The 22,872-nt window shown below is 33.7% G+C and overlaps 2 protein-coding genes and 1 pseudogene across 2 annotated transcripts; 2 read left to right on the top strand and 1 right to left on the bottom strand.

Moving 5' to 3' along the window:
* The first annotated feature begins 1,917 nt into the window (after window positions 1-1,917).
* LOC132934419 (uncharacterized) lies at window positions 1,918-2,663 on the top strand (annotated as a pseudogene).
* Window positions 2,664-3,566: 903 nt separating this feature from the next.
* Window positions 3,567-6,083, bottom strand: LOC132950522 (uncharacterized). The gene is made up of 4 exons (XM_061022025.1): window positions 5,828-6,083; window positions 4,834-4,977; window positions 4,601-4,748; window positions 3,567-3,944 (listed from the first exon to the last, which is right to left on the bottom strand). Exons 1-4 carry the CDS (start codon window positions 6,081-6,083, stop codon window positions 3,746-3,748), a joined length of 747 nt encoding a protein of 248 aa, XP_060878008.1. The 3' UTR covers window positions 3,567-3,745.
* Window positions 6,084-6,747: 664 nt separating this feature from the next.
* Window positions 6,748-7,428, top strand: LOC132950512 (piggyBac transposable element-derived protein 4-like). Its single transcript, XM_061022014.1, has one exon. The coding sequence runs from the start codon at window positions 6,748-6,750 to the stop codon at window positions 7,426-7,428; it is 681 nt and encodes a 226-aa protein (XP_060877997.1).
* The last annotated feature ends 15,444 nt before the right edge of the window (window positions 7,429-22,872 follow it).

The following is a 22,872-nucleotide window of genomic DNA, read 5'->3' as shown; positions in this document are numbered from 1 at the left end:
TAACTGGAGTAAAGCGGAAAGATATGAAAATAGTGTAGCTCCAAAAATGAGCCGAAACAAATTTGAACTAATATTACGATTCTGGTATTTTGCCGATAATGAAACAAGTGATAAATCCGATCGTCTGTACAAAATAAGGAATATTCTTGATAAAATTAATTTCAATTTCGAACATTTACCTAACCCGGAGAAATCATTGCAGTAGATGAGTCTATGATTCCGTTCAGAGGGAGATTGAAATTTCGACAATACATTCCAAGTAAACGACACAAGTACGGAGTTAAACTATTCAAAATATGTGATGTTAACGGTTTTACATACAAAATAATTATTTATGAAGGAAAACAGTCTATATCAGGTCAATCTTTAGGTGAAACAATCGTACTGTCGTTATGCGAACAATATTTAGAACTTTTATACATTTGTTCCACTCGCTAAGCAAATTTGAAATAAAAAAACACATTTAGTAGGGACACTTAGGAAAAATCGCCATTATTTACCTAAAGAAGTTATCACCAAAAAAATTTAAAAAGGTGACATTTTTGGAAAAGAAGACGATAACGGAATTGTAGTGTCAAAATTTAAAGATAAAAGAGATATATTTTTACTATCTACACGTCATAAATTAGATTTTGTAGACACAGGTAAACAATACAGAAAAAAAGAAAGCCAGATGTTATTTTATTTTATAATGCAGGAAAAGCTGGTATTGATTTATCAGACCAACTCGCATCTTATTCTTCTCCAGTCAGAAAAAGCATCCGCTGGTATCATAAAGTTATGACTGAGATATTACTTAATACTAGTGTTATAAATGCTCAAATCATACATAATATAAAACATAATGATTCAAAAATGAATGTAAAACAATTTCGCGAGTCGTTAATTGATAAAATGCTTGACCTAAGACCCACCAGCCGAAAATTACCTCAAAAAATGACAGTGCCTAACACCCCAATATCAACAGGAAATCAAAGAAGATCAGCAGCACCTAAACATAAAATAGAGGAAACGGAAGAAAAGTGTCGGAGAAATAGAAAACTCAGAAAACGTTGTTCAGAGTGTTATAAGAAAATATCACAAGAAAAAGGATTTAGGTAATTAGATACTTTGTTACATCTTTTAATTTTATCCTCTTTATAAACTAATTAAAATTTATAAAAATATATGTTTATGTTTTAGAGAAGCATTAAATAAAACAAAAAAAGTCACTACGTTTTGCAGTACATGTCCATCACAACCATTCATTTGCCTATCATGTTTCTCTGATCATATTATATGAAGAATCAATAAAAACTCATACAAGAGTAATTTAATACTTTTTTACATTATTAATTTATGTACAATTAAAAATATTTTTTAAACACGGTTAAAATAAAGGAATCAATTAGTTTTTTTTTTTAAATTGTTCGTTTTTTTCTCGTGTACGCCATAGTGTAATTATTAAGTTATTAGTTCTACGCCATAAAAAAATATAGTATATTAAATACAATGATAGGTTTTAACCGCCGGCGACCTAAGCGGCCCCTGAAGAATAATTCGGTTTAGGTCACCGGCAACCTAAATAGCTCCACTTTAAGGTACGTTTTCCAAGGCGCGACCTGTCGCCGCGACCGACCATCGCGACTTGTCGTCGCGACGCATTTTTTCTGTTGTGTTTTACTAAACGCGACATGTCGCGACGATTTAGGTAACTAGTAGCTACAAAGTACATAATGTTCAGTTCACTCGCAAACCTGTCCACATACAGACGCGCGTGTGATTTTAATTATAATTAATAATTAATACAGTTTTGTTTTAATTATTATGGAGATGTATATTAATAATAATGACATTTTGACTTTATTACTGGAAGAAGAAGATGAAGAAGATTTTATATTTTCCTATCTAAAACCAAAAAAAAAGCGAACAGATGATATGTTCAAGTATCGCGATACAGAAGGTTTTTACGAAGTGTTAATTAATAGACATTTAAAAAATAATAACATAAAATTTCGTGAATTTTTTCGTGTCAATATTCAACAATTTGATTTTTTAATTTCTATGGTTGAAAATGAAATAAATTTACCACCAAGTAATAAAAATAAAAAACCAATTTCACCAGCAGAAAAGTTAGCGATCACACTAAGGTAAATTTTAAATTTTAATATATTACACAGACATTTATTTAACTGGTTCTGTTTACATTTTAATTTTTAATAGATATCTAGCTACTGGTGAGTCAATGCGTTCACTATCATTTGGATTTCGAGTAAACTATAGTTATATAAGTGTGATAATCAAAATAACGTTAGCTGCTTTAAAAACGAAATTAATTCCAATTTTTATGCCTGATACAAAAACTATTAACTTTATGTCAAAAGCAGCGGAATTTTCTTACAAATGGAATTTTCCAAATTGTATATCGGCTATTGAAGGGAAACACATACGAATTCGATGTCCCAGTAAATCGGGATCACTATATCGTAATTATAAAGATTTTTTCTCTATAGTGCTTCTGGCAACGGTAGATGCCAATTATAAATTTGACGCAGTTGATATCGGCTCTTTCGGGAAAGAAGGGGATAGCGGGATTTTTTTAAAATCGAATATGGGAAAACAAATACTTAATCGCTCATTTGGCTTCCCAGAAGAATGTGCACTTCCCGAGTCAAATAAAGTAGTGCCTCATGTCATTGTGGGTGACGAAGTTTTTCGTTTGGATAAGCATATTATGAAACCCTATACAAAAAAAACGGCTACAGCCGATAAAACGAAAGCTATTTCCAACTACAGATTGAGCCGTGCACGTAGAGTAACAGAAAATGCTTTTGGCTTATTAAGCCAAGTATTCATAATTTTCTACCAACCTATACATTTAAAAACAAGTACATGTGATGATCTTATATGGGTGGCTTGCTGTTTGCATAATATGCTCAGAGAAGGATATCTGGAGAAAAATAAAAATCCCTATTATGAATATGAACCGGAACAAACGCCTCCTACTGACAATATAATTTCATTTTCACGATCTGGTGGTTTCTCAAATGCAGAAGGTTTTGGTGTAAGGAAACGTTCAAATCATTTTTCAACAATGAAGAAGCAGTATCATGGCAAAATGATTTATAACTATAACAGCTATACGTTTAATGTTTAAATTTGTTTACATATATTTAAAAAACTACCTGTTTTATTCATCAAGTACGTAATCTTTACTAGGTACCTGCATTCTGATATATATATATATATATATATATATCAAATAGTATATTTTTTTTTTATTATTATTACCTGTTTATATTTTACTTATCATTGGAAAAAAAATAAAAATAATATCTACCAACCTATTGTACGAAATAATATGTATTATTCCATAAAATAAACAATATTTTTAAATCATTAGTAAATATTTTTTTTATTAAAATAGTTACATAGTTGCATCATTCATATTATATAGATTAAATTGTGAGCATGACGTAGTATCCGAATATACACTTGTTGATGGAGATGATTGATTCGTAGACACTGACTGTAAATACAAGTTTTCTGACGGAATGTGAAGATGATGAGGTTGGTGAATAGCTTGAAATTGAGGAACTGGTTGTTCTTGAACTAAGTATTTTTCCTACAACTCGGTCATTAATGCAAATATTTTTTTTTTTGCTTCAATTCTTCCCTTACTCGGAAATTTTTTGGCTGTTATAGCTAAACCTCTGAAAAACATGTCAATTTCGTCCAATTTTTCTTCCTCCCTCGTTAAAGTTGCTCATTGCGAGCTTGTATTTTTTTTAATTAATTCATTTCGTTCGTTTGATCGTTGAAGATATTGTGCAGGTATATATTTGGATTTTTTAGTTGGCGGTGTTTCAGTTGATAAACTATTTTCTCTGTCACTAAAAACCTCGTCATTTTTTTCATTGTGAGTGGTATCCATTTCTTGAACCTCGGTGACGTTGGAAGTCGATCTATTAATTTAAAATAATATAAATAAAATATTCATAACATTTTAAAATTGTTTTTGTTTTTAATTCTGTTTATTTTAGTGTGGGTATTTATTTTTTCATAACTAGTTATTTTTATTATTTATATTATTATATCCAACAGGATTACAACTGTTTTGTTTTTAATTTTTTTTATCGAGACTAAAATAAAAACTACGAAAAATCAAAAATTTCTATTGTTCATAAACAGCACAAAAAATTTCAAAACCTTTCAAAAGTGATAACATGTATAGATGCCAATATAAGTATTTGTTGAAAATTTAAATTATCTAAAGTCAAGTTCTATTTGGCTGAGAAACAGGTTAAAAATACCTACACATAGTTCGTCAAAAATAGTAACAATATTGTGATATTTTCATACTAATATAATAGTGACATATTAAATAAATTATACAAATATTCTACAGTTTTTATCCTCACTCGATCCCCCCCTCAAAAAAAATTTTATGTGGCCCAGTAATGATTTGAATGGCCTACAAACATTTTGGTACCAACAAAAAAAAATTTGAAATGATGCCCCTGTATGTACGTTACATTGTTGCTCTCTTGAACTTTTATGAATTCAAATATTTAATAATGTGTATAAATCGGGTTAAAACAAAATACCTATTATTACTTACGCTCGCTCATATTCAAGTCGATCCAAAAAACTAAGGTGAGGTGCCAAGTTCCATTTTTTTTTAGTTGCTGCTGATCCTGTTCCCGGCTTTCTCTTATTTCTGGAATATGAATTGCGAATGTTCTTCCAGCGCTTTTTTGTATCGTCTACTAAATTATAAAATTGGGTTCAAGTAATTACATTAAAATTTTAAATTTTTTTAATAATCGAAAATATTTGAAATTATTTACTTACCAGATTTTCCAATCTTGAGGGATATTTCCTTCCAGATATTATCCTTCATAATAATGTTTTTGTAATTAGCATCGGCCAAATCATACAAAATAGAATTGGCCTGTACTTCTTGAATAAGAATTTTATCCTCCGATGGAGAAAATACTAATTTTGACGCCATAATATTATGATAAATTTGTACAAATACGACAAATAACCGAAAAATATGACGACAAATAAAAATTAAAAACAATTAATATGACCATAGGGTCGTCACGTCGTGTCGCGCTGTACTGCTTCATGAGCAGTAGTGTCGTCGGTCGCGGCGACCCAAAGTTCAGTCGCCACGACCTGTCGCGTCTTGCAAAACAGTTGATACTATTTTCCTATAAACAGATATTGACGACATGTCGTGGCGACAGGTCGCGGCGACATGTCGCGCCTTGGAAAACGTACCTTTAATGTATCCGTGTTAGGTCGCCGGCGGGCTCGTGGCAGTTAATGTGTTAAAACGGTTTTCCAAATTTAAAATGAAACCGTCTATCGATGGTACAAATATCGATGTTCTATAGTATTCTTCCGGTGTGTTACAATCATAATATTATCTCTGTGTTTTTGTTTTTTTATAATGCGTGGACATACAATTTCTGAATCAAAATATAGTTTTCTCAATTTATTAGCATCTTGAAAAATAGATGAGAATGTTTTAATATAGTTATTTCTTATATGTTTTAGTTTATTTATAATGTCGTGAGCGTAGTTCATAGCAGATGAAAGGTCATGTGCAGGATTTTGTAGGTAATGCGATAACAGAAGCGTAAAGTTTAACAGATGTTCGCAAACTAACAAAGTAATAATAAAACTACTTTTTTCCACTGCAGCTAAAAATGAAGATGCGCTTGAGGATACTGAGAGGTTTGATTCTTGAATATGTTGAAGACTGATTATAATTGGCTCAAAAAGTTCAACAAAAACATTAATAGCATCGTGTCGTTCTATTAAACGCGTTTATTACATAGACCAACCAAACGAGTTCTTTTAGATTCAGGAACATACTTTGAAATATTATTTTTAAGAGTATGACCGGCTAAGGCATTGTTTCTAAATAAATGTATAACATCCTTTATAACGCCGAGGCTATTTCTTACACTTGATATTGATAAAGCTGACGAGAGTGCTAAATTCAATCTATGAGCTGCGCAATGTACAAACATTGCTTTCGGATATTTTTTCCGTATTCTAGACTGAACCCCATTGAATTGTCCACTCATGTTTCCTGCGCCGTCCAAACCTAATGTTCACACTTTTCCAAAATTAAATTAGCCAAATTTTCTCCAGTAAGATCATAGGCTGGAATAAAACAAGAAATCTTCACGTAGTTGGTTTTTAAAATGTATGTTTTTAAAATGTACCTAGCGCACAGACAAAGTTGTTCTATTCCAGAAACGTCTAAAGTTTCATCACATAAAATTGTAAAACAACCAGCTTTGTTTATGTCAGTGACTATTTTTTTTGTTATTAAGTTTCCGCATATTTCAATTATTTCATTTTGTATAGTCGGACTTAACAATTATCATGGGATTTTTAAAATTTCCAACACTTCGTTCTTACTGGTCGAAGAATGAAATAGATTATCATCCGATTTTTGGGAATACAATGAGTCGTCACCGATTTGAAAATATTTTGCGCTGCTTATGTTTTTACAATCCAAATTCGGTTGATAGATCTAACCGTTTACATAAAATAAATAGCATCACAAAACATATAACAACAAATATTCAACAAAATTATTATCCAAATCAAAACCTTTCACTTGACGAATCTATGTTATTATGGAGGGGGAGATTGAGTTTCCGCCAGTATATTCCTAGCAAGGCCCACAAATACGGTATTAAATTTTTTGAATTATGTACTAACGACGGGTTCGTATTAGATATGGTAATTTATAAAGGCAAAGGAACAATTGAAAACGACACACCATTTACTTTTGGGATTGTTGATAAATTAATGTCAAACTATTTTGGAAAAGGCGATACTTTATATATGGACAATTATTATAACAGTATACCTTTGACAAAACACTTATTAGACAATAAAACAAATGTCGTGGGTACATTGAGGAAAAACTGGAAAGAAAATCCAAAAGAAATAATGAATGCTAATTTAAAAAAAGGGGAAGCAGCTCACGCAGAGAAAGGAAATATACATGTTTTAAAATGGAGGGACAAACGTGATGTTTTTATGGTTTCAACCAAACATAATTTAAATTTTACTTCTGTGATTGACACATTTGGAAGGAATAAATTTAAACCAACTATGGTCTTTGATTATAACAATAATATGTCAGGTATAGACGGAGCAGATCAGATGATTAGTTATTACCCAACTCCAAGGAAATGTTTACGGTGGTACATTAAAGTTTTTTTCCACACTATGGACATATGCTTATGGAATGCTAATTATTTGTATAACAAGCAAAAGCCAAGTATGTCACATTTAGATTTTAGAAGAGATGAAGCTAGCACTTTAATTGGCGTTTCGAACACAAAGCGCTCTAGTATTCAAACAGCTCACACTAAACAAACCCATTCACCTAATTCAGAAAGTTCCAATTAGAAAAAGATGTAGATTATGTCACAGTAAAAAAATAAGGAAAACTACATTATATGTGTGCAATACATGCCTAGATGATCAGGGAAAAACAATTGGTTTATGCGCTGATCCCTGTTTCGCAAGTTATCATTCGTAATTTATTATTTTATTTTTATTATTTTTTTATTATTAAGGGTATGATTTATATTTTGTTTTTCTACGTTTTCTACGTTATTTTAATTATTTTTTAAATTTACAAGGTTGTTTTATTGATATTTTATAAGAAGTTGTCTATTTTATTTTAGATTTTTTTTATTATTATTTTATTCAATTGAAGAGACAATTTTATTTCTAGAAATTTACATTTTTATTACTTGATACGAAAATTAATAAAGGTCATTCATATTTGCTATCATAATTTTATGTGATTTTTTTATTTATTTGATTTAGTATTTATTTACAGTGAAACCTCTAAATACGAGACACGCTGTAACGGAGTAGCCATCACCACATAAAACCGTCCTTTTCAGGACCACCAATCTGACCTCCCACCCTCAGTGTGCCTGCTAAGACATCACTGTGAGACAGTATCAAATCGAACACAACTTATAAAAGACCGTGGGAGAGAGATTCGGACTCATCCCTTTATTATTATATAATTATTACCAATATTAAGTTATAAGTCCCGACATTTGTATGTTCAGTCGCACCTCACAGATCCGATACCTAACCTAACCTAAAAAACGTCCGGTATTTAGAGCTGTCCATCAGAGGAGGTTTCACTGTATTTGCTATAGTTAATATCACGATTGATGCAAACAAACTCGATGTCAACTATAGTTGACATCACTTGAAAAACTTCAAAAAAACTTCAAAATGCATAAATGTGTACCATATTACCACAATGCATACTTAAAAGTCATTTGGTAACTAAAAAATATTTTTTTATTTTGTGGTTTTTTTAACAGACTACAAATTATGCCGTGGCCGTGAACGTGTTAAGTAGGTAGCATTTCGTTGAAAACTTAATAAATGTTTTTTTCTTTCAAATTGCTGTCTCCAGAATTAGCCCTAAACCGAAGTAAAGCACGACATTTACCATCCTTATTTGCTGGTTTTTGAAGTGAGAATGGACTACTGTCGTTATCACCTCTAAGAGGAATTTCTTGTTACAACGGCGGCAGAAAACACCGATAATATAATTCTTATTTTTAAAAATAACACAAATGATATTATGTAATTTTAAATTTATAAATTTATTTTGTTGGTGGCTTAAACGAACGACAGGGGGTGCCCAAGCACCCATAGCCCCTCCCTAAATCCGCGCCTGATCACTGGTAGTATGGTGTGCATAAAAATGTTTTTTTTTACAAAGAAAAATATTCTAAGCTATGAATACCCATTATATAATATTATTACATAATATTTTTTATTAACAACTTTATTTGTGAATTGGATACTTCGGCAAAGATTTTTTGTTTCAGGCTAAACAGCCAAAATCAAGAATTGATATGTGACTACCGGATAGCTCTATCAATCAATATTGAGGATTTGAAATCCTAGGAATGATTTTTAATTAAAATAACCTATAGCTACTGGTTAGCTTAGAATTAAATATGTAAATATATATGTGTAATATATTAACTTGTATTTTGAAATTGATAATTTATAAATTAAATAAGAGGTATTTGGGGATGTGTGTTCAATAACATTTAAAAAGTGATGGGGACTCTTTTTATATTTAACAGAGTCCCCCTAATTTAATTTTGTTAAGTCGAGCACTGGTCCTAACTATAGGTGAATATCTGAAATAAATATCTGTGATTTACTAATTAATTACACAAATTAAATTCTCGGATTTTTAAATTTAAATAACCTTGACCCAAAGGCAAGTGATAACATGAATAATTCACTAACAAATTTGGGAGCTCTAGTCCTAACTAAATATTATCATTTAAACTAATTATACTTATCTGTACCAATTTAATTTTAGATACTTTTATGCTGGGTTGCATGAACAATCACTAAACATTTAACGAATCAATAGTGAGCTAATGGTCCCTTAAACAATTAGTAGGCCATTATTGACCAAATGACTAAATTAGTCATAATTGAACCATTAAATTAATACATTTTCATTCTACCCGGCCATTAGAGTATTAGATAAAAATGTTCAAGAAAATATACAGTTATATACTTGTATCTATTTGTTTTTACAAACACTTATCAAAGATATAATATTTCATAAATATATGAAAAAAACAATTTAATGTCAATTCTTTGTTATTTATTACAAAATATCTAAATTAAATCCTGAATGTAATTTTTATTCCTAGCGTGTATTTAATACATAATAAATAGGTATAATAATATTCACAAAACTTAAATTAATTAAAAGTATATAAAATACCTGTCACAAAATTTATAAATAATGTTTCTTAATGTTCTGACTTCAGATTTATTAGTAAGGCTAGGCAAGTCAATTGAATTTATATCAAAATTGTTAAAAATAAAATAAATTTGTTTAGTGCCTTGTTCAGAATTTGTAGGGCATTAAAGCATTTTTTTTAGGGAAGAAAATCCTAGCACTAATAATGATCATGAAAATTTACTCAGAAAAAAACTTATTGACTTAAGGACTTAATGTATTTGCATATTTTATGTAATGGCTGAAAGAAAAACCATAGCACGCTACTCGATATTTTTCTTCTACAAAGAAAATATGTGAATCATAAATATGTTTTTGTTAATAAGTAACCATGACAACCAAAACCTTACGAAAAGTCGGTCAGAAAAACAAAAAACCGTGTCCAGCTCAAAAACACATATTATTTATGTTAAAAAAGATTTAAATAGGTAATAATAATAATGTGTTACAACTAGAGACCGGATTCTCGTGCAATTGCAACTTTTTTTCCTTTGCTTTAAAACATATAAAAACAAATTATAAATGCGAATCATGAGAAGTAGATTAATTTAAACGTAGTTTTATTTTGCACGAAATTGCACGTTTTGCACTTTTTATTATAAATTACATGATTTTTATTTTCATTGCATGAAATTGCATATTCTGCATTTTTAAAATTAAACTAGATAATATTTCAGTTTTCAACTATACAAAAGGAAAAAGTGAACTCAAGCTGATAATATATTCTTAAATCAAACAGCAAAAACCAATTTCATATTGATTTGTGCCAGGCTTTAGTAGGAGTAAATATACCATTTTTCAAACTGCAGTCCCTACCGTTTAGATCCTTTTTACAAAAATATACCAATAAAAGTATACCTGACGAGAGCACACTCAGAAAAAAGTATCTGCAAGTTTGTTTCGATTATGGTTAAAATTCGCCAAAAAATTGGAGAACATTATATATACATCATCGTCGATGAGACCACTGATGCTAGAGGACTTTATATATGTAACCTTTTGGTTGGAATTCTTCACCAAGAAATTGATCCCACACCATTTTTAATTGCTTGTAAGGTTCTCCCTAAAACAAATTATGACACTGTCTCTCGATTTATTAATGACAATCTGATGAATTTTTTTTTACAAAATTCAGAGTATCAGTATAAAGTGCTTCTCCTTGTAACAGATGCCGCACCTTATATGATAAAAACTTGACAAGCTTTGAAAACATTCTACCCAAACATGATCGATGTAACCTGTGTAGCCCACGGGTTAAATAGAGTATTAGAAAAAGTCCGCGAAATTTTTCCAGAAGTAAACAAGCTAGTAAATATAATGGTAAAAAAATATTGCTTAAATCACCGCACCGAGTAGAGATATATAAAAATATTATGGAATGTGAACTACCACCGGAGCCTCACAAATTTAACTCCGTTGTGGAAAAATACACAGGTTACGCTCTCATAAAAAAATACAACGACTGCATGAATGGTACGAAAAATATGAATGTTGAACAACAGCCTGCAATCGTCGCTTGCTACAAAATGAGTCCTATCACTTCTGTTGAAGTAGAACGAACATTTTCCAAATTAAAAGACATATTGAGTGATAGAAGGCACAATTTTTCTGCAAACAATTTTGAAATGTATAACATTGTAAATTTTAACTCAATAAAAATTTTTTTATGTATGTATAATAGTTAAAATTAAAATTAAATAGCTTAACTCTGTTGTTATGTTTTTTTTTACACAATGTGTATATTCTTATCAATATTTTAATTATTTTTTAAATTTTAAATTTTTAAATTATTAATTGCTCATACTGTATTAGAGTAAAAAACTGGATAAATAAAGTATAATTTAAGGGTTTTAAGGGTTTAAGGGTTTAAATCAATGTACTTTGAATGTTTACAAAATGTTGGTAAGTATTAAGCGATTTTAGGCCAAAAATACATTTTTGCACTATTTAGGCACTTAATTGCATGTTTTTGCAATTTTTAAGTTATTAACTGCACATTTTTTTGATTTTTACTGCATGAAAATCCGGTCTCTAGTTATAACAATGTTAATAATACCAAAAACAATTGCATAACTACCAGGTATTACCTGTTATTACATATTTTGATTATTTCTAAAATGGGTAACTATCTAAACAATTAGCCGTTAGGTATTTCTATTGTTGTTACATTCATGATTTAAATATAATGTATTGCTTATTACTACATTAATGCTGGGTAATCGGAAAAAAATCCCCAGACTACAATATGACTCACAACGACGAATTAAAATATACTAGTATATTTAATATTTTTGTATACTATGTTATACAAATTTTAGCACATTATAACCAACAATAAGTGTAAAATTTATTTTAAAATTTACCTGAGCCGTTGTTCCTTAAATATGTTTTAACTCGTTTGAGTGTTGAAAACGTTCTCTCAGGGGTTGCTGTCAAAACGGGTAATGTGCATAAAATTTTTAATAATTTATTAATGTTTGGAAATATTTTTGAATCACACTGCAAAAATGCTTCAAGACTTGTTTTTGGAATAATATTGAGCCTGGAGAGTTTAACTTTCCACAGCATTAATTCTGCTGTTGAATTTTTGGAATCTATTTAAGGTGTATAAAACTCTAATAAATTGTTGAATGATTCTAATTCTTCTTTAGAGGTGTTTGGTAGTTACGTAAGCGACACCAACACTGTGATAAGCAGATGCCGCCTACCCGCTACTCTCGGTAACCGGATCAGCAGTTTTCGTGCCCGCACCTAGCCGTCGTCAGTTGTGTGCGTTACCGTGAACCGTCTTACCGTTGTTTTTACGTTCTTTTTTACTTACGGCACGGACAAAGTGAAGGAATTAGTTTTGACCACCGGCACCTCCCCGTCACTTCATCTACCAGGCACATCACCGTCAATTCACCGTCACCCACACCTCACCGTCAATTCACCAGCACCCAGGCACTTCATCGTCAATTAGCACCGGCATCAACGTCGTACCCGTTACGGTTTTTATTGAATTATATTCTATTATATTATTATTGTAACTTTGAATTATTGTAAAATTAGTTTTAAGAGCCCTACGCCAGCCGGCACATTTGTGTCCTTATATATTCGTTATTCTTTTTAAAAATAGTAGTCCGCCGCTCGCGGCAAATCAAAATACAGTTGTCACCGTTTTTAACCAAACCATACAGTCCACTAATCCAAGCTGAAAGAACAAGAGGATTGATAAGAAAATAAACATTCAAATCCTGCAAAATTAATGAAGCATTAGTTTACATAAAACAAATGTTGTGAAAAAAAAAAACAATTAACTACTAAACGTCATAACTTACATTAGAAAATTTTTTTATGATCCACAAATCATAACGCTAAATGAGAAATAAAATTATCTATATATGGTATAAATATTGAAATTCTGAAAAAATCAACTAATTCCATGTTTTCATCATTTTCAGTCTTGTAATTAGCGACAAGAGCATCTTCTTTCATTGTAATAAAAAGAGTGAAAAATTAAAAAAGAATTTTTATTTAAAACTGGTAAAATTAGTAAAATAATTAAACAGTATAGAGAGAATAAAGTAAACACAAACTGCTGTGTAGAATAAATGAGAACTGTCAATCATATTCAACCATCAGTCATCAGTCGAACTGTCATACAAGACGATTGTTTGTCGCCGATACGCTCCTGCGGTTGGCGTTGTCGACTCGCAGTGTAAAGAGCTTAGTAGGTAAACACAGAAAGGGTGACCCACCGGTGAATAATACTGGCGAATAAAATATAACGCTATATGTACATACTAGCGGCGTACGAGACGCCTAACAAAACAATATATTATTATATGAATAGCATATTTAAATAATTAAGGGCGCCCCTATATACAATGGTATGAATTATAAACAAACAAAATTACGATTACACAATATTATGTAGGAAAAAACCTGATCCGCTGTCGACGGTTGATAGGTAGGTGGTATGGGGCTCCGATGTGAATCGTAGTCCTGCACGGCGGCACGCTCACGGGGTACCCAATGCGTAGTGGCGGCCCGCTCAGCGATTAACGGCAACACATAATAACAGCGGCGGCACGCGAAGTAACGGCAATGCCAACGGCGGCACACAAAGTAATAGCGGCGGCACGCGAAATAACGGCAATGCCAGCGGCGGCACGCAAAATAACGGCAATGCCAGCGGCGGCACACAAAATAACGGCAATGATGATACGACTCCCCGTCGCACACGTGGGAAAAACGCGCGTACAGGTTTTTGGGGCACGGCGACGCGGAGACTAGGCGTCGTGCCAACGGTTAGAAAAAGACAAAGACAAAAAGCGCGCAGTCGCCGAAGCTGGGCTGGCGTTGCCGTCGTGCGATCGAAGCGCTAGAACACCCAGGCGGCTTCGAGAATGTTCGGCGCCGACGGCGCAGCTGGTGGTCAAGTCGGCGGGCGCGAACCGGTGGTTCGACAGTCCGCGTTCGAACATACACCCCCCCGTGAGCTGTGCGTCACAGAAGAAGGCGAGAGAACCGGACCATGAACTGGAAGTTGACCGAGGCACTGGATAGACGTTGGGGCAGGTCGATGATCTGGAACTTGGAGTGGAGTAGCTTCAGGTTTTTTTTTCTTTTACATTTTTTTTTAATAATTTACTAACATAAAAATAAAGATAAATTTCAACATATAACAAGACATTATTACACAATATTCAGAATTGAACCAGTAAAATTCACCAAGGGGGTTAACCTCTTAATTCAACCAAAGCAAACATATATTTTTTTACAATGAGTGGCTTAACGGTGTATTTTGACCAGCCATCCCCTGGGGTACAGTATTCTGTGTGAACGCTCCCCGTTAGTCAGCAGTAGGTAACAGTACTATTTTTACCACTGGTCGTATCACGGTGCCCGCGCTAGTCAGCAAGCGGACGACGCGTATCTGCCCGTCAGATCCTGGTAACAACTTAACGACTCGGCCCATGGGCCATGATAGAGGGGGGCTCTGGTTATCGACAATGACCACCATGTCATCAACTTTGACGGGAGGGCTACTTTTGGTTCACTTGGACCGCTCTTGGAGAGTGGTCAAATATTCGGCGGACCAGCGCCGCCAAAAGGCTTGGTGACACTGGTCCAAGAGTTTCCAACGATTGGTCAATGTGCGACTTGTGTCCGGGCTTGACCGAGGGGGTACGGCTAGTAGCGGTTGCCCTATTAGAAAATGCCCCGGCGTTAGGCACTCGAAGTCATGGGGGTCAGTAGACGCCGGTGTCAACGGCCGGGAATTAAGAACGGCCTCTATACGGCACAGAACCGTTGTAAACTCTTCGTATGTAAAGGTGTGATTCCCAATGACCCGAATTAGTAGTCGTTTCGTTGACCGTACGGCCGCCTCCCACAAGCCACCGAAGTGATTCTCGGCAACGAGTTTTGATCTGCACTTTGGAGCCCAATGGCTGCTACTAAAACAAATATAACACAACCGCTTCCCTTGAATCCATTGAGCACGCGCATCGACAGACCAAGACTTGAAACTCGCGCATGTCGTCAAACTATGAGGATCCGCGCAACATTGACAGGCACTATTGTTAGATTTTGAAGTCACTAACGACGTGGGCCGGGGACCCTCTACCTTCGCATGGCGCTCGCCGCCTTTACGGGTCTGTCCGGTCGCCTGTCCGGATTTTGAAGCGGTTGATACGCCTCCGGTTTTTCGCATTTCACCAGCAAGCTCGAGCACCGCCGCTCGGGATTGCACGAAGTCTAATAACTGCTGTACCGACGGGTAGTCGACGTTGACAGACGACTCAAAAAGCTTACGAGTATACACCGGCAAACAACGAAACGCAACAGTAGATAACATAAATGACCCTAAGTCCGGAATATTGAGGGCTGTCAACAACGACATACTCTCGTTAAATACACTCACGAAATTATTCAATTCTGGGTGGGTTTCTTGAGTAAAAGCCGGCGCGCTTAACATCTTATCAATTAAGGAGGCGGCGACTAAGCGCGGTCGATGGAAACGCGCGGCTAACGTGGACCATAACAAATTATAGTTGTCGCCGGACACAGAAATGCCACGAACGACGTCGGCTGCGCTACCCTTTAAACTGCCAATTAAATAATATGTTTTGTCAAAATCTGACAGGTGGGGCCATTGACTTAACACTGTTATAAACCTATCACGGAAGGAGGGCCAGTAGCGACAATCCCCGTCAAAAGTAGGTAGCGGGATCTCCGGTAACCGCGGACCTTTGACTGGTTCTTCAACACGCGTCGGGTTAGAGGACAATCTCTCGTGTAAGTATGACAAGTCAACCAAATCGGCACCTTTCGGGGCTAACGCGTCGGCTATTGCCTTGGCCGCATTTACTAACACCCGTACTTCATAATGTAAGTCCGGAGCAAACGACTCCATCTTTTTTAATGTAATGCAATGCTCTAGCACCGATTCATTCTCCACTTTAAACATCGTCCACGCCCCGTCGAGATCAGCCGCGTTAACCCTGAACTCAGCGGCCAAATCTGGCTCATCTTTGACACGTAAAGCTATCGGGTGGATGCCGTGGATTTGGGACACAACGACCGTCCGCTTTGCCGTAGCATGCTCCAGTAAGCGCGTAATGCGCTCCTCTTCTTTCCTTTCACCCATAACTACCGGGGAACCGACCACAGCACTGCCCGAAAAAAAACGTACTAACGTCTAGTCAATAGAACTACCAGCTCAAATACACCACTACTGAGACCTACGTAGAAGCCCAGTAACCACGGTCTGTTACCAATGTTTGTTCGCCGATACGCTCCTACGAATTAGGCCTAGGCGGTTGGCGTTGTCGACTCGCAGTGTAAAGAGCTTAGTAGGTAAACACAGAAAGGGTGACCCACCGGTGAATAATACTGGCGAATAAAATATAACGCTATATATATATATTAGCGACGTACGAAACGCCTAACAAAGCAATATATGATTATATGAACAGAGTATTTAAATAATTAAGGGCGCCCCAATATACAATGGTATAAATTATAAATAAACAAAAATTACGATTACAAAATATGTAGAAATAACCTGGTCCGCTGTCGATAGTTAATCGGTAGGTGGTATGTGGCTCCGACGTTGATCGTAGTCTCGAACGGCAGCACGCAAATGATCGATGCGGCGGCACACTCACGGGGCACACAATACGTAATGGCGGCTCGCTCAACTATGAACGGCAACACACTAAACACAACCGTCGGTATGAAATAATCGTGGCGCAACAACACGCAGTTGACGTCGAGACGGTGTCACAAGCCCCGGGCCGCACTCGATCAGCTTAGCAGCAGCACACAATAGTAAAGGCCACTTGGGTATACAGAAAACCACGAGGTTTCGGGCGGCCAAGACGTCGCGGCACCAACGCTCAACCGAAGTTACCGATGTAGGTATATAGCTGGTCCGCTACGAAAACGCACTTTCAGCTCGGCCACGCACACGGTAAAACAATTGCTTTCGATAATCGACCACTCGTCGCACACGTGGTAGCGACGCGCATACAAACTTGAGGCACGGCGACGCAGACAAAAGGCGTCGTGCCAACGGTTCGGAAAAGACAAAAAAAAAGAGCGCGCAGTCGCCGAAGCTGGGCTGGCTTCGCCGTCGTGCGATCGAAGCGCTAGAACACCCAGGCGGCTTCGAGAATGTTCGGCGCAGACGGCGCAGCTTGTGGTGAAGTCGGTGGGCGCGAACCGGTGGTTCGACAGTCCGCGATCGAACACATCCCTTTATTATTATATAATTATTACCAATATTAAGTTATAAGTCCCGACATTTGTATGTTCAGTCGCACCTCTGCAGATCCGATACCTAACCTAACCTAAAAAATTTAGAGGTGTCCATCAGAGGAGGTTTCACTGTATTTGCTATAGTTAATATCACGATTGATGCAAACAAACTCGATGTCAACTATAGTTGACATTTGGTTTTTTTAACCCTTTCGGTACTATCGGGACGTTTGAGTCCCGGGCACTTTAATCGGTAATATAAAATAAATGCCTTTATTTATTGATATATTCTGGCCTGGCGGGACATCAGAGTCCCGTCTAATACACGTTGAAAAAAAAAAGTGAAATATACTTATTCTCAGACTTGTAATTTTACATTATAGCTGGGAAAACCTAACCGTACTCTTATCTGCTAGTAATGGTATTTTTGTATATATATTTCGCGCATACAATCTGTTTACGGACGATGCTAATCGTGGGTTTATTTTTCAATACTTCTTAGAAACGAAATAAAATGTGTTTGATCGTCATATTATCAGTATTTACGAAAATAATTAAGATTTATGAACCGGGACTCAAATGTGCCGTCACACAGTGGTCGGAAATACAAATTTAGGCGGACAAAATGAAAAAAAAAAAAGATAAAAATGAGATATTTAGCACTTAATATTATATCAGTATAATAAATATAACACAATTTAATAAACTCTAGGTTATTATAACGACAATAACCACTTAAAAACGCGATAACTGTAAAACGATTAGAGACCAAATGTACAATATTTACGGTTGATTAAGAATTTTACTTCATTTCTTCGTCGATTGTGTTCAGAGTATTTGTTCAATATTATAAAAGTTTAATTATTATTTTAAAATGGACATCAATACAAATGGTAAGTTTAATTTCAATTCATACATATTATTCTAATAAATACATGGTGTATATGTATTGCATCACTATTAAACATTTTTTTAGTAGTGGTTTTACATTTTGATAGATATTATATAAGAAGAGATCTAAAATGATCATATAAAAATATATAGGTATTATTCAAAAACTCTTTAGCTTTTCAATGACATAATTTTTAACTGCGTCGAGTTGCGTCTGTGATTAGCATATCTGTTATTTTCCTTTAAATTTTGTTTGTTTAGCAATTATTATTTTCACATTTCAGTTATTGATGAAAATAAAAAAATCGTATACAATGATTTGTTTGTATTCTTAAGAACAAAGGGGCCTTTGAATCCAAGAAGTGTAGTATCTAACCGATATTTACTACAATATATTAAACAAAAATATAATGCTGACAATTGGGAAGAAGAATACGAAAACAAAATTAAATCAACAATTTCTAATTTCACAGCTGTTTTAAGCAAACTTTGGATAAAAAGTTCACGAAATATAATTAGATTTAAGGAATCAAATGTTGATTGGCTAAAAAAACTATTTGTATTACCTCCTCGATCACCACCATCATCATTAAATTTCGGCAGACCTCAAAAATTGTTTTCTGATTGTTCTGATCGAAATAAAAGACGTAAAATTCAACAACTCGCGAAATCGTATACTTCTCCAGAAATATTATTTGCCGCCAAAAACAAATTACACATGTCAGGAAAAAGAGCAGCTTGTAGTGTAGTCAACGAATCACTGTCCTCTCCAACTCGAGCATCAAAAATTAAAAAATCATACATGGCTTCACTATCAATTGATAATGCCATCTGCCATATTCTTTTGACGAAGCATTGGCATTTTTCATTGAAAACAAAGTTACAAAACAACAATATATAAATATTCGGAAATCTGCTAAGGAACGTAGAGCAAATATATACCCGAGTTATGATAATGTTTTAACAGCAAAAAAAAAATGCTATCCGGAAAAAATTCATGTTACAGAATCTTATTTTAAAATTGAATTACAACACCTCATACAATATACAATAACAAGATTATTTTTAATTTCTGATATACCATCTGTAGATTTAACGATGAACAACTTTGAAATATTATGTAAATGGGGATGTGATGGAAGCAGTAGTCAAGCTCGTTACAAGCAAATTACGTCTAGTAATTTCAATGATTCCGATATTTTTATGTTTTCACTAGTGCCATTACAGCTAAGGTGTACAAAGATTAACAATCCTAAAACGATATTGTTATGGAAAAATCCTCGTCCATCTTCAACTCGTTACTGCCGTCCAATAAAATTTGAATATAAAAAGGAAACTATTGAGTCGACATTAGAAGAGGTAAATGCTGTCGAAGAAGAAATTAAGTCATTGATTCCAACTTTAGTTTTTAAAAATAATATTGAAATTCGTGTTAAAAGCACATTAATGTTCACTATGGTAGACGGAAAAGTAAGTTTCAAAAAGTTTTATCACAATTATTAAATATAATATTTTAAATTTCAAATAAGTCAATGAATAAAGATGCAATATTACCAAAATGAAAAATTTATTTTTAAACTTAATTTTAGTTTTGCAATACAATGACTGGTTCATCAAGCCAAAAGTGCTATATTTGTAAGTGTTCTCCAAAAGACATGAATGATATAACCAGGGCGAAAAATTTAAGTGTACAGCCTGAGCATTTCAAATTTGGACTCTCAACGCTTCATGCGTACATACGATTTTTTGAATGCTTAATACACATTGCATATAGATTGGAGTTCAAAAAATGGCAGGTTAGTACAATGAGTAATGACTTTTTACTATAATTTATAAAAAATATGTTCAATAACTTCCAACTTTCTTATTTGTTGATACAGGCTCGGACATCTGATGATAAAGTTATTTTTGAAAAAAGAAAAAAATACATTCAAGATCGATTTCGAACTGAAACAGGTCTACTTATAGATGTAGTCTTGCAAGGTATTTATTTTAGGTTATACATTTAATCAATAAATTTAAACAAATTTAAATAAAATTGTGTTTTTATTATATAGGCAAAGGAACAACTAATGATGGAAATACCGCTCGTAGATTTTTCAAAAATGCTGAACTAACATCCGCTATAACAAATGTAGATTTACAACTCATAAAACGATTTGGAGTGATTTTAAAGACAATGTCCAGTGGTTATGAGATAAATTTAGAAAAGTTTGAGGCCTATACTTTAGAGACTGCGGAACTTTATGTTTCACTGTACCCGTGGTATTATATGCCTGCTTCGGTTCACAAAATTTTAATTCATGGTACAGATGTTATACGTTCTGCCTTATTACCCATAGGTAAGTTTTCATAATATTTAAAATTTAATATGGTTATAATAATATTATAATATAATATAGTTAAATAACAACGAACATGTTTATTTTACAGGCCAGTTATCGGAAGAGGCTCAAGAGGCCCGAAATAAAGATTTCAGGAACATCAGACAAAATAGTACTAGGCAAATAAACAGAATCTTACAAAATGAAGATTTAGGCCATATGCTACTTGTATCATCAGATCCCTACATTTCAAGTTTAAAAAAAACATCGAAAATGAACTTAAAATCATTCGATGAAGATATTAGGGCATTACTAATTGTTGAGGGAGATAAAAATAGTGACTCTGACAGTGACAGTGACAAAGACGATGATTCCGAATGAAATATTGTAGAATATTCAGAAAATCAAAATTATAACTCTGTATGGTTTTTATAAAAATAAAAATACATTTTCTTTCATTTTCGCGCGTTTTCATCATATTTGAAATTTTACAATAATTAAAATTAAAATTTAATAACATTAGGAACACATATTGTTAATAAAATAATTTTGTCCGCCTAAATTTGTATTTCCGACCACTGTGCGTCAGTCCGTACGTGTGTCGTGCGCTCTTGCTGTCGCTCGTTCTCGTTGTCGCAGTTCATGTTATCAAAGTTGTGTAATCATCTCGTGTTCGGTGTTCTTTTTTTATTTCGCAAGTTTATGTTATTATGTCTTATTAATTTGTGTGTAAATTTAATTTTTTTTTAATCAAAATGAGTGCTAAAAAAGTATCGGATCTTGAGGAATGGCTAGCAATGGATATACCCGACGGTGAAGATTCTGAAGATGAATATTATTTGGATGACATCTTGACTAACGAAGAAGCTCAAAATGAGGTAAAAAAACTTAATAAACATTTTTTGAATAATGAACAGCTTTCTGAAGTAACTGAAATAGTTAACAATGACGACTTTATTATTTTTGATTTTCCTGAAAGCAATAATGAAAATCAAAGTACTTCATCAGGTTCGTCTATAGTAGATACTAGAACTTTGACGTCCCAAACTTCTCAAATGCCTATTGTTGTAAATGTACCGGTTGAAAGAGATGTTATTCCTGAAATTATAGAACCTAATATCGAAATAAATCGACAGTGGAAAAAAAAAGATGTAATTACTGTTGAACTGCCCCAATATGACGTACAACAATTATTATATAATGAAAATATGTTTGCTGGTTGCAAAACTGCTACTGATATTTTTCTAAAATTTATTCACCCTAATGTCGACAATATAATTTTCCAAAGTAATCTTTATGCAACACAAAATGATAAAAATTTGAAGCTAACTGAAAAAGAATTATATGCTTTTTTGGGAATAAATTTTTGCATGGGGTACAATAAATTACCATCATATAAGTTATATTGGAATACTAGTGAAGATTTACATGTACGTTCGATTTCCAAAGCCATGTCTAGGGATCGATTTCGAGAAATATTGTCAAATATTCACGTTAATGACAATGCGAATTTACCAAATAATAATTAAGATAAATTATATAAATTACGTCCTATGATTGATACTCTAAATAAAATTTTTCCCGAAGCATATTATGGAACTCGTGAATTAAGCGTTGACGAATCAATGATAAAATTTAAGGGTCGAAGCACAATTAAGCAATATAATCCCATGAAGCCCATTAAACGCGGTTATAAATTATGGTGCATTGCTGACCAAAACGGTTACATTTTGAAATATTCAGTATACCAAGGCAAAAATGAAACTTTGGAACAAGAGTTCGATAAGTATAATTTGGGTGAAAGAGTAGTACGTATGTTGACTAAACCTTTTTGGAAACAACAAAGAATCATAATATTTGATAATTATTTTACATCAATTACACTTTTGGAAAGATTAAAAAATGAACAAACATTGGCTTGTGGTACTATACGAAATAATCGTAAAGGAATGCCACAAAATCTAAAAAAAGATTCGGATATTAAGCGTGGAGATTTCGACCATAGATTTTCTACTTCTGGAATCGTCATATTTAAATGGAAAGATAATAAAGTTGTGTACTTGGCATAAAACTATC

This window comes from Metopolophium dirhodum, chromosome 1 (genome assembly GCF_019925205.1).
Source record: "Metopolophium dirhodum isolate CAU chromosome 1, ASM1992520v1, whole genome shotgun sequence".
NCBI classification, from domain to species: domain Eukaryota; kingdom Metazoa; phylum Arthropoda; class Insecta; order Hemiptera; family Aphididae; genus Metopolophium; species Metopolophium dirhodum.
The sequence above is the reverse complement of the archived record's forward strand: the minus strand, read 5'-3'. Positions and strand labels throughout refer to the sequence as shown.